The sequence below is a fragment of the Nannospalax galili genome, unplaced genomic scaffold, assembly GCF_000622305.1.
Source record: "Nannospalax galili isolate Female #2095 unplaced genomic scaffold, S.galili_v1.0 scaffold284, whole genome shotgun sequence".
Taxonomy (NCBI): Eukaryota; Metazoa; Chordata; class Mammalia; order Rodentia; family Spalacidae; genus Nannospalax; species Nannospalax galili.
Genome location: NW_008354281.1, coordinates 7,032,122 through 7,047,051, shown reverse-complemented (window position 1 = coordinate 7,047,051; position 14,930 = coordinate 7,032,122). Strand labels below are relative to the sequence as shown.

The following is a 14,930-nucleotide window of genomic DNA, read 5'->3' as shown; positions in this document are numbered from 1 at the left end:
TCAGGAAGCAGTATTGGTTCCCCAGGTGTCTGGGGCCCCAAGATTAGGAATGACGCAGGGCCCAAACTAGGAGTATAGAAAGGCGAGGCGGGGGGATGGAAGGGTGAATGTGGCTTAGGGAGTCTGGGTGCGGAGAGCTGCGCTATAGACTTACCCCAAGAGGCCTGAGGATAGTAGTGCAGGCTAGGAGAGTTAGCCGGAGGTGCAGGCCCAGGGAAGCAGAGAGAGGTGAGGGCGGGGTCAGGACCAGAAGTGGTGCTCCTGGAGCCCAAGAAAGGGACTGGGTTGCTCCCAAGAGGCCTGAGGATAGTAGTGCAGGCTAGGAGAGTTAGCCGGAGGTGCAGGCCCAGGGAAGCAGAGAGAGGTGAGGGCGGGGTCAGGACCAGAAGTGGTGCTCCTGGAGCCCAAGAAAGGGACTGGTTTGCTCCCAAGAGGCCTGAGGATAGTAGTGCAGGCTAGGAGAGTTAGCCGGTGGTGCAGGCCGAGGGAAGCAGAGCAGCCTTTCTTTTTAATAAAAAAATAAATCGTCCTTAAACCCAACAGTTTTCTGGGGGGGTGGGGAAAACAGAGTCTTGTCTACGGTGGTCTTGACCTCGAAATCATCCTGCTGTGGTTTCTGCCTTCTGAATGCTGGCATTACAGATGTACACCACCATGCCCAGCTTTCTATTTTAAAAAATTCATTTTTATTTTGTGTGTGTGTATGTGTGTGTGTGCACGCACGTGCTTGTGCATACCTGTAGAAGTCTGTGGACTGCTTGTCAGGGGTCAGTTTGCTCCTCCCATTAGGTAGGTTCTTGGTCATCAGGCTTTTACTTGCTAAGCCATCTTGCCCTTTGGTTTCATGTTAAAAATACACTAACTCTGGACTTAGCAGATAGGAGCACTGGCTGCTCTTGCAGACGATCTAGGTTCAGATCCCAACACCTACATGGTGGTGACTAACAGCCGTGTTCCAGGGAATACCATGTTCTCTTCTAGTCTCTCCAGGCATTGTACAATACAGGTAAACTTAACGTATGCAGACAAAAGATTCATACCCGAAAAAAAAAATAAATAGACAAAATCTAGTGGAAAGATACTCAATATAAGTCTTAAAATACTGGATCATTTGAAATACTGTTGAATATAGGGATGTAGATAGGTGCATGTAAAGTTGTAGCCAGAAAGAGCTCTGCAGTTCTGCTGCCTTTTATAGAACATGTTCAGGAGAGGTGGTTTTTCATTTATATTTTCAGAATTACCACTTTTCCTTTTATGTTTCCTTTTCCTTTTGGAAGCTAGGGGTGTAGAACACTTGCCTAGCATTTAGGAAGCCTTCGGTTCAATTACTAGCACCAGAAAGAAAGAAAAAAAGGGTCAGATTGGGTCAGTTCCCTGGTTAACCCCTTTCTTCTGTCCTTAGAAGCCACTTGCTAGGGCTTCACAGGATTTCTTTAGTATGGTATAGTTGCAGAGCAGCTGGGAAGCGCAGAGAGATTTGTACTAGTCATTGTGTGGAGCTGTCTTGTGTTTCAGGGCAGGTTTTCGAAGGTGGTTTATATGAAGCATGGCCTGGGAAGAACCAGGTAGTTGATTCGGGAGCAGGGAACTTGGCTGGTCCAAGCCTTAGGGAGGTAAGAAATCAGAAAGGCTCCAGAAAGCACTGCTTCCCATTTGGTGGTGGGGGGGAGGTCACTGAAAATGCGTAACGTGTCCAGCCAACATTCATAAGCAGTGGAACCCTAGTTTCCTTTAGGCCTGGTGACATCTACATGAGGACCTAACAGTTGCCTCATTTATTTGCCCCTGGTAGCTCTTTAAAAAAATTTTTTAATTTTTTTTCATTTATTTAAATCTTATGTGTATGAGTTTTTTGCCTGTGTGTATATACGTACACCACATGGATGCAGTGCCTGTGGAGGCCAGAAGATGTGGGATATCCCCTGGAACTAGCTGCCATGTGGGTTCTGGAACCAGGGTCCCCTGGAAGAGCAGTAAGTGCTCTTAACCACTGAGCCATCTCTCCAGCCCCTATTTTATAAGCTAAGTTAAACTAAACCTCTTGGCAGCCATAGTTCTGGCTAATGGAGAGAGTTCAAATCTGTGTTAACCATGAAGGTATGTGACTTGGGCCAGCAGGATGACTCAGTGGGTAAAGGTGTTTGCCGTTGAGTCTGGCAACCTCCATTTGATCTCTGGGACCCACATGATGGAAGGAAAGAATCGATTCCTACAAGTTGCCCTTTGATTTCTACATATGCACTTTGTATACACACACAAAAGTAAGTGTAAAGAATGAATTTTTGTTGTTGTTTTTTGAGACAGTCTCAACTGTATAGCTCTGGCTGGCCTGGAACTCACTGTGTATAGACTAGACTGGCCTTGAACTCACAGAGATCTGCCTGCTTCTGCCCCGAGTGCTGAGATTAAAGGTGTGCACCACCATGCCTGGTGTAAACAAATCTTTTTTTAAAAGAGATGTGACTTTTATTTTTAACCTGTTTTCTTTGTGGTATTCATTTTTCCTGCTTTCACGTGCCAAGTGAAACCAAGATCACTAGTGGTTTTTGCCTTGGTTGAATCTGTTAGTTGTGTGTTGCCTCACCACAACAGGCTCACTGTTTGGTACTTCTGCTTGGTTTCTGCAGGCTTTTCTCTTGCCTCACCTATGGCATCTAGAAAGCCTCTGCCTCTGGAGTTTGAAGCCTGAGTTCCAGCTCTGTACTAGGCCAGCTCCATCTTTAAACCTGCTTTTGGACTCCTTTGCATCTCCAGGCCAACTTGCACTTTGCTGATCTCCTTTAATTGTTCTGCTCTCTTGCTGTGCCTAGACTCCAGTCTTCACTGAAGCTGTCTTGCCAGTCCTCAAACTCATAGCCCAAATTAACCTGTAATGCAGCATGCAGGCTTCTGGGCCCGAATTGTGGGTGGGCTGCAGAGCTTCTGACAGCCGCTCCAGATTGGCTGCCTGGCCTAGGGGCACAGTCTGTTCTTTGGGGCTCCTGCTGGAGTTTGAGGATTCCTAAACCCACAGGTATCCCATCCTCTCCCAAAGCTTCAGTGTTAGGCACCACATTCCCACTGAACCCCCCGCATGGTGTTCCCTGGGAAGCTAGCATGATTTACCCAGTTTCAGACTCAGCTGTCTATTTTCTTGAAGTGTAAGGTAGCAGCAGTGTCTGCCAGATGACCAGAACATGGCATTGGTCACCTTGACTCCTCTCCATGTCATTCTCTACCTTTTGTGGTTTTTGTTGAACTAAGTGGTATTTCTGTTCTCTAAGTCAGAAGTGGTTGAGTAGTCCTACTTTCATAGAGTTTATTCTGCTTTAAACTACCTTCCCCGTCCAGCCTACTGCTGTTCTTTCAGCTTAGACACCTGTCATGTCTGACCTGGGCCTCTGATCGCCCTTCACTGTCACACAGCTGTCGTGTTCACCTTGTGACCTGCCTGTTAGTGCTGTTGTTTGAAACCCTGCTTCTGTTCCTTTGCTGTGGAGATGGGTCCTTGTGGCTGGCTAGCTGCCTGGCCAAGAGCCAGGGCAGATTTAGTTCTGAAAGGCAGCCTTCAGTTCAGCTTTGTAGTTACATCTGAATTTACTTGGCTATGAGGGAGTTCTTTAGGCTTCTGAGAAAAATGGAACTTGCTTGGGGGAGGGGGAGTGGGTTCTGAGACAGGGTCTCCCTGTAGCCTCAGCTGACCTGGAACTTGATATGTAGACTAGGCTGGACTTAATCTCACAAATATCTGCCCACCTCTGCCTCTTGAGTGCTGGGATTAAAGAGCACTTACTGCTCTTCAAGATGATCCAAGTTCAGTTCCCAGAACCCACATCAGTCTGTTTACAACAACCTGTAACTCCGTCTCCAGAAGATCCAGCACCCTCTTCTGGCTACTATGGGTATCCACACACACATGAGGCATATACTCACATCTTTAAAAAATACTTATTTTTGTCGGGCGTGGTGGCGCACGCCTTTAATCCCAGCACGGGAGGCAGAGGCAGGCGGATCTCTGTGAGTTCAAGGCCAGCCTGGTCTACATAGAGAGTTCCAGGAGCTGGGGCTATAGGGAGACCCTGTCTCAAAAAGACAAAAAAAAAAAACCAAAAAACAAAAAAAACAACTTATTTTTATTTTACTTTTGCCTTCATGTATGTAAGTGCACCACATGCATACAGTGCCTGCAGTGGCCAGAAGAGGGTGTTGGATCCCCTAGAACTGGAGTTAACTGCACTGTGTGTCCTGGGAACCAAACCTGGATCCTTAGGAAGAGCAGCCAGTGCTCTTAGCCACTGAGCCATCTCTCTAGCCCTAGATAAAAATAAAGCTTAAAATCTGAAATGTTAAGAAAACAACAAAGGACACACTTTTAGAGGGGGTAGATATTTATTACCTTGGGTATTGTAATGGCTTTACACTTGTGGCCCTGTGCACAAGTGTAAGCTTCAGTTTGTTAAAAGACACAAATTAAATATTAGAAATTCCCAGTCATGAAAGATAGAAGAGCCTCACTGTTGAGTAACATCCAATGTCTTGACTGTTGAACCTGCAATTTTGTAGACCTTGCACGTAGGATTCTGTGCATAAGAAGTTAATAGGGCCCCAGGCGTGGTGGCGTGTGCCTTTAATCCCAGCCCTCCTAGCCCTCGGGAGGCAGAGGCAGATTGATCTCTTCGAGATTGAGGCCACCCTGGTTCACATTGTGACTTCTAGGTAGGCTGTGACTAGAAAGACCCTGTCAAAAAAAAAAACAACCAACAAAAAGCCAAAAAAAAAAAAAAAAAAAAAAAAAAAAGTTAATAGGTATTTTTTAGAAGCTAGATTATATATTGTATGAGCTGTACAGTTTGCCCTTCCAAGTAGTGGCCATTTCCTCAAGGCATTACAAATTTCTATGACATTTAAAATCTGCCAGTTGTATCTGGAACAGTCTTTGCAGTGATATCCCTGGAGCTGTGACTAGAAGTTGTGAACTCACAACTGGATACCCAGAAGTATATTCAGTTGGGGCTGTTGTAGACTGTTGCTTTTGAAATTCTGACTAAGGTGTGATGGGAGAACTGGAAGACCTGGGGTATGAGGTGGTGGCTGTGCAGAGTGGCTGGGCCAGGCCTTGGTGTGACTGACTGGGGTAGACTGGATAGAAGAAGAATTAGTTCTTAAGATGAGAAGAGACAATTTAAACAGCCGCAACCACAGCCTGTTCTTTAGACTATGGATGCTTCCCTTGAGTTACCATTGAATTTTGTTGTCTCATAAGAAGTAAGAGTAATAGAGGGTGTGAAGGTATCAGAATGGACCATCACAGAGACCCATTGGCCTTCCTGTTGGCAGTGTGGATGAAGAGCGAGGAGGTGCTTTGGGAAGGGCTGCCACCCTTACAGTGCCTCCTCTTCCTCCTGTTTCTGCATTCTTTGGTAAGTATTGAGCTTTAAATGAACTTTCCCCCCTTTTAGTGTTCTCTCAGAGGACCAAGACAGCTACCTTTGTAATGTCACCTTGTTTAGAAAGGCAGTTGATGATTTCAGACACAAAGCCAGAGAAAACAAGTAAGTTTCTATATGTTTGTTTTCTTTTAATTTGTTAGATTGACTGTGTATAGTATGGACAATTTTTTTTCTTTTCCTCCAAATTAGATTCATTGTTCGGGACTTTCAGTATAACGAGGAAGAGATGAAAGCAGATAAAGAGGAAATGAACAGGCTTTCCACTGACAAGAAAAAACAGTTTGTATGTGTTACTTAGTGTTATACCAAAGACACAGTATTAGTTGTCTTTGACTTGAAAAAAGACAAAACTCTGGTTTTCCATTTAAGGTGCATTTAATGTTCTTTTTAAAGAATTTTTATTCGTTAATTTACATGTATATGTGTTTGCCTGCTTGTCTGTATGTGCACTGAGTATGTAGGTGCCCACTGAGGCCAGAAGAGAGCATCGGATCTCCTGGAACTGGAGTTACAGACAGATGTGAGCCCCATGATGTAGGTGCTGGGAACCAAGCCCAGGTCCTCTGCAAGAACAGCAAGTGCTCTTCACTCTTGAGCCATTTTACCAGCCCCCTCACCCTTATTTTGTTTTGGTTTTTGAGAAAAAGTTCACTGTAGTCCAGGATGAACTTGCTGTGCAGGCCAGGGGTATGAGCTCTTGGGGATCCTCCTATCTCAGCTCCCTGAGTGTTGGGATTAAAGGCTGCCAACAAGCACCACTTACCCCCCATCTCCTCTCCCCACAGCTTAGGGGTTGGCAGGCACAGCCACACCTGGCTTTTTTTTCTTTCGTGGGTTCAGGGATCCAAACTCAGATCCTCATGCTTACACAGCAACTACTCTTACCCACGAAGCCATCTCCACCTTTTGCAGTCGTCTTAGTGGATTTTTCAGAGCTTTGCTTTTGAGTTTTATGGAAAATGGAAAAATACATTCTGGAGCTGTTGAAAGCCCTGGGAGTATCAGGAGAAAAAAAATGATGAAAAAGCAGTTTATAATTTCATGCATTTAATTTGGTGCTAGGAAAATGTATCAGGGCTGGAGATAAGCTCAGTTAGTAAAGTGCTTGCTAGCATGCACAAAGCATGGTTGCAATCCCTAGTGCTTCATTTAAGAAAAAAAAAAAAATTGGGTTTTGATGGTACAGGCTTATAATACCAACACTGGGGAGGCAGAACAGGAAGATAGGAATCCAAGGTCATCCTTGGCTGCATGAAACATTGTCTCCAAAATATATATAAGTAGGCATGCATGGGTGCATGTGTATGAGCAAGCATGCCTGGAAGCACACCCCAGAGTGTAATCCAGGTTTTTTTCACACCCCAGTGAGCAGTCTGACACTGACCTGGCCATACACAGCTCACCTTTGCGTCTATTAGCTATTCACTGTCCTGATCCATTTTACCTTCCCACAGGCAAACACTGGCCAGGGCAACTCCAAGAGCAAATGTTTTGACCAACACTTTTTGCTTTGTTGTGTTCTCTTTGCTTAAATTAATTGGTTGGCACATCCCACTGGGCTTTGTATTCTATCTAAGTTAAGGATTGAGGTGATAGCAATGTGTTATTTTGTTTGTGCTTATGTCTGTGTTAGTGAATGCCATGTGTGTGTAAGTGCCCACAAAGACCAGAAAAGGGCATTGGATATTGGAGGAAAGGTTACAGGAAATTGTGAACTACACCATATGGGTGTTGGGTACCAAACTCAGGTCCTCTGGGGCTGAGCCATCTCTCCCGCCCCTAATGAATAACTTCAATGCTATATCCAGTCACATAACAAATTGGGACTTGCACATTGCAGTTGGAGTGGGTAACTTTTTTTTTAACTTTTAAAAAAACCTTGAGAATTTCTTAATGCATGTAAGGTGTTTTGATCAAATCCATGCCCACTCCCTCCCCTCCAACACCTCCCATGTCTCCCCATCACTTTTTTCTGACAACTTCGTGTTTCCTTTCTTCTTTCCTTTATTCCTTTCTTTTCTTTTTTTTTTCTTTTTTCTCTTTTTTTTAATGGGGCTTTTTGCTACTTTCACATTCCCCCCACTGGAGAAGTAACCCTAAAATCTTTTAGGGATTACATAAGAGCTCCTAAATACTTTTGGCATTTTTTTTTTTCAACATTTTTGGCCTTTGGAACAGAGTATGTTGCTAAGAGGCCCAAGCACATTATGACTTTTAGCCAAGAAACTGGCTACTTTTCTTTGGGATCTTTTTACCCTAACTGCCTAGCCAATTCCTACCTCCTAAATCTTTTTTAAAATTAGTATTTAATCATGCTAAACATTTTAAGTTATAAAACCTTATACTGTGTAATAGAATCATTGAAAATTTAGAACATGAAGAGCTTCCAGAGACTTGGCTCAGCCCTTTAGTTCACAGAGTAGAACACTGAGAGCTAGGGACAGGGAATGAATGACTTGTCTACATGACTGTCTTTGTCTTTGACTTTTTTAAAAAATATTTTTATTGAGTTTTTGTGCCTTTCATATAATGGTTCTTAATCAAATTTAGACTCCCCCCGACTCAATCCTCCCTGTAGCCCCCCCCCAAAAAATGCAGATTTCATGCATTCTGTCATGTATGTTAAATCCTATCTGGTCAAGCATTTGTACCCAGATGTCTTTTGGTGCAAATTCATCCACTAGAGTCTAGTCAGCCTCTCTAAGAGATCTTAAAGATCTACTCTGTCTCACCCAGCAGTAATCAGTTGCCAGTAGTTTCTAGGCTAAGGTTGAGGCCTGCTGTCCATTTCACTTGTTCTATGCTGGGTTTTTGTCTGATTGAGTCAGCATGGGTCTTGTGCATGCTCTCACCATTGCTGCAAGTTCATATGAGCCAGGGTTGGTGCATGAATGTAAGCTGATATATAAAAATGCATTAAATGTGTTAAGAGTGTTGCATAGTTAAGTTCAGGTTTTGCTTTGTAGCTTTTATTTTTTATTTTATTTATTATTTTTATTTTACATGTATGAGTGTATTGCTTGCATATATGTGAGTGCACCTGTGTTGTACAGTGCTGCAGAGGTCAGAAGAGGGTGTTGGATTCCCCTGCAACTGGAGTTAAGGATGGTTCGTAGCTGCCATGTGGGTGCAGGGAATCGAACCTGGGTCCTCTGCAAGAGCAGTCAGTGCTCTTAACCGCTGAGCCATCTCTCTAGCCCGTTTTGTAGTTTTTAAACCTAGGGCATCTCTCTACTTTGTTCCAGTTTAAGCTACTTTAATGAAATATATGCTTTTACAATGTTAGCATATTAGTTCACTTCATTTTAAGAGTATTAAGGTTACTGAGTAGTGGCTAACTTTTTAATCTAAAATATGAGTTCAGGAGCTGAAGAAATGACTCAACTGGTCTTGCAGAGGACCCGGGTTCAGTTTCCAGTACCCACATGGTGGCTAACAGTTGTCTGTAACTCCAGTTCCAGGGGATCTGAGGCTCTCTTCTGGTCTCCATGGGCATTGTACAACATGGATGCACTTATGTACATGCTGGCAAAACACTCATACACATAAAATAAAAATAAATATATATTTTTTTAAAGATGAGAGCTATAGGAAAAAGATAATCAAATGACCAGTATAATGAAAATAATATTTATAACTTTCAAAAATATGGCTAGCTGCTTCTTTAGAAATGTTTGAGCTATCTGATTGCCATTTGCAAGACCAAATTTGTGATAATTTTCTTTTTTCTTTTTAAAGGGACCACTTGTGCGGTGGCTGAAAGTTAATTTCAGTGAGGCATTTATTGCGTGGATTCATGTAAAAGCATTAAGGGTTTTCGTCGAATCTGTTTTGAGGTAAAAGAATTAAGTTGAGAAACTTGGAGCTGAAGAATTAAATGTAGCTTTCTCATGACATAATACAGCAGTATGAAAGTGGTTTGATGCAACCAGAGGGCCAGTCATAAGCAGTAACTATCAGGGTCACACAGTAACTGTTAGGGTCAAGCATATAGTAAATGTGTATTAAATGTATTAAATGCCTTGTCCTTTATCACCAGGTTTAGAAAAAGAGATCTGCACCATTATACTTTCTGGCTCTTAGGAACAGTGAGGCATTGCTGTTCTAGTTTGCTTTCTGTTGCTGTCATAAAGCACTGACCAAAAGCAATTTGGGGAAGAAAGGGTTTATTTGGCTTATAGGTTAGAGTCTACTGTCTAGGAAGACCAGGACAGGAACTGAAGCAGAGATTGTGGGGAATCCTGCTTCCTGGTTGCTTCCTTTGCCTTGCTCAGTTACCTTTCTTATATAGCCTAGGCCCATCTGCCTAGGGATGGTACTGCCCACAATGGACTGGACCCTCCTGCATCAATTCGCAATTAAGAAAATGCCCAATAGACATGCCCATAAGCCAGTCTGATGCAAGAAGTTCCTCAGTTATGATTCTCTCTTCCCAGGAATGTCTGTTTATGTCAAGTTGATAAAAACTAACAAACACATCTTTAATCCCAGCACTTGGGAGGCAAAGGCTGGCTGGCTTCTGTGAGTTTAAGGCTAGTCTGGTCTACATAGTGAGTTCCAGGTCAGCTGGGGCTACAGGGAGACACTGTCTCAAAAAGACGAAAAAAAAAAAAAAAAAAGACACAATTACTTAGATTAAGTCTGAAAAATTAGTGATTTTATTGTTACATAAACTTCATAGCATGCTTATACAAACATAAATGGTGTGTGTCAGTTGTTTGACATGGCCTCATCTTTTGTTTGGGATGGTCTCTCCCTGACTGACTTTGAACGCTGTTGTTGTTGTTTAGTTTTTTGTTTTGTTTTGTTTTTTAGACAAACTCTCACTGTGTAGCTCCAGCTGACCTGGAACTTCTGGAACTTGCTATATAAACCAGATGGCCTTACAGCAACCTGATCTACCAGCCTCTGCCTCCCAAGTGCTGGAATTAGAGGCATGTGCCACCATACCCTGCCAAACACAATTTTTAATCCAGGTTGGCTCAGACTTTGATTCTCCTGTCTCAGCTTCCTGAGTACCAGGATAACAGATGTTCCCCATGCCTGTCACCATATGGCCATTTTTTAAAAAACCACGTGGCATTTTGATGCAGTCTATAAGTAACTACAAGATGCTACATAACACAGCATATCCTCTTACAGTAACCTTTTTAAAACTTTTAATTAGAAGGGCTGAACTCCAATGAAATAAAGTATGGTATAGTAAATACCTAACCAGTAACGTCATTTATTATTACCATATGTTACATATGATACATACATAGTAGGGGCTATGCATTTATAAGACTGACAGCCCAGGTTTGTTTACTGCAGCACTGTTATAAACACAAGGAATGTATTACAATGACTGAGACCACTAGATGAGGAATTTCCCAGCTCCATTATGATCTTAGGACCACCATTGAGTATTTGGTCTCCCATTCAGATGCATTGGTGTGTGGCTCATGACTTGTAGTTCAGAAGTTCAAGATGGAGTATAAAATAAAGTTTGTTTAAAAGGAAGATATTTCAGATAGTTTGCAGGTAGTTTGGTACATGATATACTAATCATGGTTTTTTTTGTTGTTGTTTTTATTTTGTTGTATTTTTGGTCTTTTTGAGAAAGGGTCTCCCTGTAGCCCCAGCTGGCCTAGAACTCATTATGTAGACAGGCTGGTCTTGAACTCACAGAGATCCACTGGCCTCTCCCTCCCTACTACTGGGATTAAGGGCGTGTACCACCACACCTAACTAATCATAGTATTTTAAGATACCAAAAATCCCAGTTGTCCTCTGTACATACTGCTCATATCCAAAGAGTTAAGAACTAACTTAACTGTAGCCCATGCTCACTATTTTTAAATTTCCTAAAAAGTGATTGGCTTTTTTTTCTTTTGTTTTTATTTTTATTATTTATTTATTTATTTATTTTGTTTAAGTCTCACTCTGTAGCCCAGGCTGGCCTTGAATTTATAGCAGCCCTCCTGACTTAGCCTCTCAATATGTATGTAACCCTGACTGGCTTGGAATTCAGAGGTCCATCTCTGCCTCCTGTACTAAAGGTGTGCACCACCACACTTGGCTATGGCGTTTTTTTTTGTTTGTTTTTTCTTTTTTGAGACAGGGTTTCCTTGTAGCCACAGCTGGCCTGGACCACTATGTAGACCAGGTTGACATTGATCTTACAGAGATCCACCTGCCTCTGCCTCCCAAGTTCAGGGATTAAAGGCAAGCACCATCATGCCCAACTCAAGGCTTATTTTTTTTAAAGACAGATTTCTAGTTGGCAGTGAAGTGAGGCTCAGAGGTTGTGTTATATGTTGGTATAAATTTCTGTGGGTGGTAATGAACTTGTAAAGGGAGTCTTTAAAACTATATACCCTATGTCCATGAACAGTAATTACAGAGTAGTAGGAGAATGTTTCCTCTAAAACGATTTATGTACTGGCTTGCGTTGCACACAGTATCTCTGCTTCTTTATAAGGTATGGCTTACCAGTGAACTTCCAAGCAATGTTGCTTCAGCCTAATAAGAAAACAATGAAGAAACTAAGAGAAGTATTACATGAACTATACAAACATCTAGACAGCAGTGCAGCAGCTATTATTGATGTAAGTACATGCTAGCCTGGTAGTGTCCTACTTTCTCCATTGCTGTGACAAAACACTGACCAATACTAACTTGGAGAGGAAAGGGTTTTTATTTTATCTTACATCTCCCAGGTCACAGTTCATCTGGGAGCCCAAGGTAGGAACTCAGGGAGCTGGAGCACAGGGCATGGAGGAATGCTGCTTATTGGCTTGCTCCCCTGGCCCCTGTTCAGCCTGCTTTCTTATGCAACACAGGCCCACCTGCCCAGGGGTGGCACCACCCACAGTGGGCTGGGCCCTCCCATATCACTCAACAATCAAGAAGATGCCCCACAGACATGGCCACAGGCCAGTCCTATGGAGGTAATTCTCCAATTGAGGCTCCTTCAACCCAGGTGTGTCAAGTTTACACTAAAGCTATCCAGCACAAGTAGTGTTAGGGATACCAGCAAAAAGTTACTGCGTGAACATTCACAGAGAGGGAATAGCAGAGCCAGGCATGGTGCACTCCTGTAATCCCAGCACTTGGGAGGCAGAAGCAGGTGGAGCTCTGTGAGACTCAGGCCAGCTGGGGCTACAGGGAGACCCTCTCTCAAAAACAACAGCAGCGGCAAAAAGAAAAACAAAACAAAAAATAAAGAGGTAGAAAATGGATATTGTGATAGCTAATTGTTTTGTATTCCTTTGAGGTTCTCAGTTTTTTTAGTGATTTATATGTTTATATACTAGTTACAGGTGCTTCTCGAAGCCCATCATTATCTTACAATATATCAAATGTTACAGCTGCAGAAATACAGAAACAATCAGTGCTATTATTTGCAAAAATTATAAGTTTCAGAGAGGAAGAAAATGCATAAATACTTTCATTTTGTTTGGTAGAAATAATGGAATCAGTAGATGAGCATTTTACGTTTTTACTTACTTTGTATGTGTGTGGGGTGCACAGATGCTTTGATGTATGTGGAGGTCAGAGGATACTTTGTGGGTTCCAGGGATTGAACTCAGGTCATTAGGCTTGGCAGCAAGCGCCTTTACCCCCTGAACCTTCTCTCTGGCCCAGATGAGCATTTTAAAGGGTACCATTATTTCTCTAAGATGGTTTTTAAACAAAAGACAAATAGCATATATATTTTTGTTGCTGTTTTTTCATCTTTTATTTTACATTGAATTTAGTTAAATAATTTTATTTTTATGTTTCTGAGTGTTTTGCCTGCATGTATGTAAGTGCACCCATGCATGCAATATCCATGGAGGCCAGGAGAGGGTGTAGATTCTCCTGGAACTGGTGTTACAGACAGTTGTTAGTCACCATATGGGTGCTGGGAATTGAACCTGTGTTGTTTGCAAGAGCAGCTAGTGCTCTTGATCGCTGAGCTCTCTCTCCAGCCCTGTTTTCATTTTAAATTTCACGTATCTTTCTGTTTTTCTCTTTAGTTTAAGATGATAGTATCCCAAGTTTGTCAGAGCTGTGAGAAACCAGCTTTCCTGATAGGATATAATGCAGGAAATGACTTGCTGTCTTTTCCTGAAATTATGGAGAAAATATAATTCCTGGCATTTTTTGAGGGAAGTGGAGTCTTTTTGAGACAGGGTCTCCCTGTACTCCCTGTAGCCCAGCTGGTCTGGAACTGTCAGTATTGATCAGGTAGGACTCAATCTCCCAGAGATGCACTTGCCTCTCTTCTGAGTGCTGGGATTAAAGGTGTGTGCCACAATGCCCATCTTCTAACTTTTTTAAATTATTTCTATTTTGCGTGTATGAGTGTATTGCCTGCATGTGTGCAAGTGCACCTCTGCCATGCAGTGCCCGCAGAGGTCAGAAGAGGGCATTGGATCCCCTCAAACTGAGGTTATGGATTGTTGTTAGCCGCCATGTGGGTGCTGGGAACTGAACCTGGATCCTCTGCAAGAGCCACTGCTCTTAAGTATTGAGCAGCCTCTCCAGCCCCGGGCTCCAAACTCTTAATGTTCACATTCCTCCAAGTAAATTCTTACAAGGTAATTTATAACCCAGCATGGTGGTGCAAGCCTTTAATCCCAGCAGGTAGGCAGATCTCTGTGAGTCCAAGGCTAGACTGGTCTACAACTGGGGCTACAGGGAGACCCTGTCTCAAAAAAAGACAAAGAAAAAACTGGAATCTTTAAAACTCTGCTTGGTCTCCCTGTAGCCACAGCTGACTTGGAGACCTGGATTCACTGTGGACACCAGGCTGGCCTTGAACTCACAGATCTGCCTGCCTCTGTCTCCTGAGTGCTGGGACTAAAGGCATGCGCCACCAGCTCCATGCCTGGTTTATTTGTATACTATGTTTTTTGTAAGCCTTGTATCTCATAAATCTAATATCTACAGACCAAGATTTAAAAATAACTTTTTACAGTCACCTTCATCACCCCCCCCCAAAAAAAAAGGCAAAAAAATATGGGAAGGTCCCGGTTGAGTTGTTCAGGCTTGGGTGTCAGAGTCCATCTATCTGGCTTTGTATTTCCCAGGGAGAGTCAGCAGCCTTCACAAGGTTCTGTCCTTATTTGCTAAACAAAGAGAAGGCCTAATTCAGATCAAATTAGCGTGTGTCAATTTAGCCCAGTGTAGGTTTTTAGTAAAAGTAAAGGTTAACACTTTTTCTTAGGTTCTGTAAGTATATAACTTATGTTTGTGGGTTTTTTTCCAGGCTCCTATGGATATTCCTGGCTTAAACCTGAGTCAACAAGAATACTACCCCTATGTATATTACAAGATTGATTGCAATTTGCTGGAATTCAAGTAAAAATGAGCTCCTCCCAGACAGTCCTTTCATGTTGGTGTATGCTAACAGGATTAGGCTGTAGTGCGACAGTCTTCTAGCGCTTGTGTCCTCTGCTTGCTCCTTACCCTCCCCTAGGTGAATTTTCTCGTGTGGTCCATATCTTAACATTTTCTTTTTAAAGGAAA

The 14,930-nt window shown here is 42.7% G+C and overlaps 1 protein-coding gene across 1 annotated transcript in view; it reads left to right on the top strand.

The window, feature by feature from the left end:
- Atp6v1c1 (ATPase H+ transporting V1 subunit C1) overlaps positions 1-14,930 on the top strand; it is a gene marked incomplete in the record, with an annotated part of 52,660 nt that overhangs the window by 37,256 nt on the left and 474 nt on the right. The window contains 5 exon segments of the mRNA XM_008851551.3: positions 5,442-5,534; positions 5,622-5,715; positions 9,171-9,268; positions 11,896-12,022; positions 14,671-14,930. Coding sequence (XP_008849773.1) covers positions 5,442-5,534; positions 5,622-5,715; positions 9,171-9,268; positions 11,896-12,022; positions 14,671-14,766 — 508 coding nt within the window.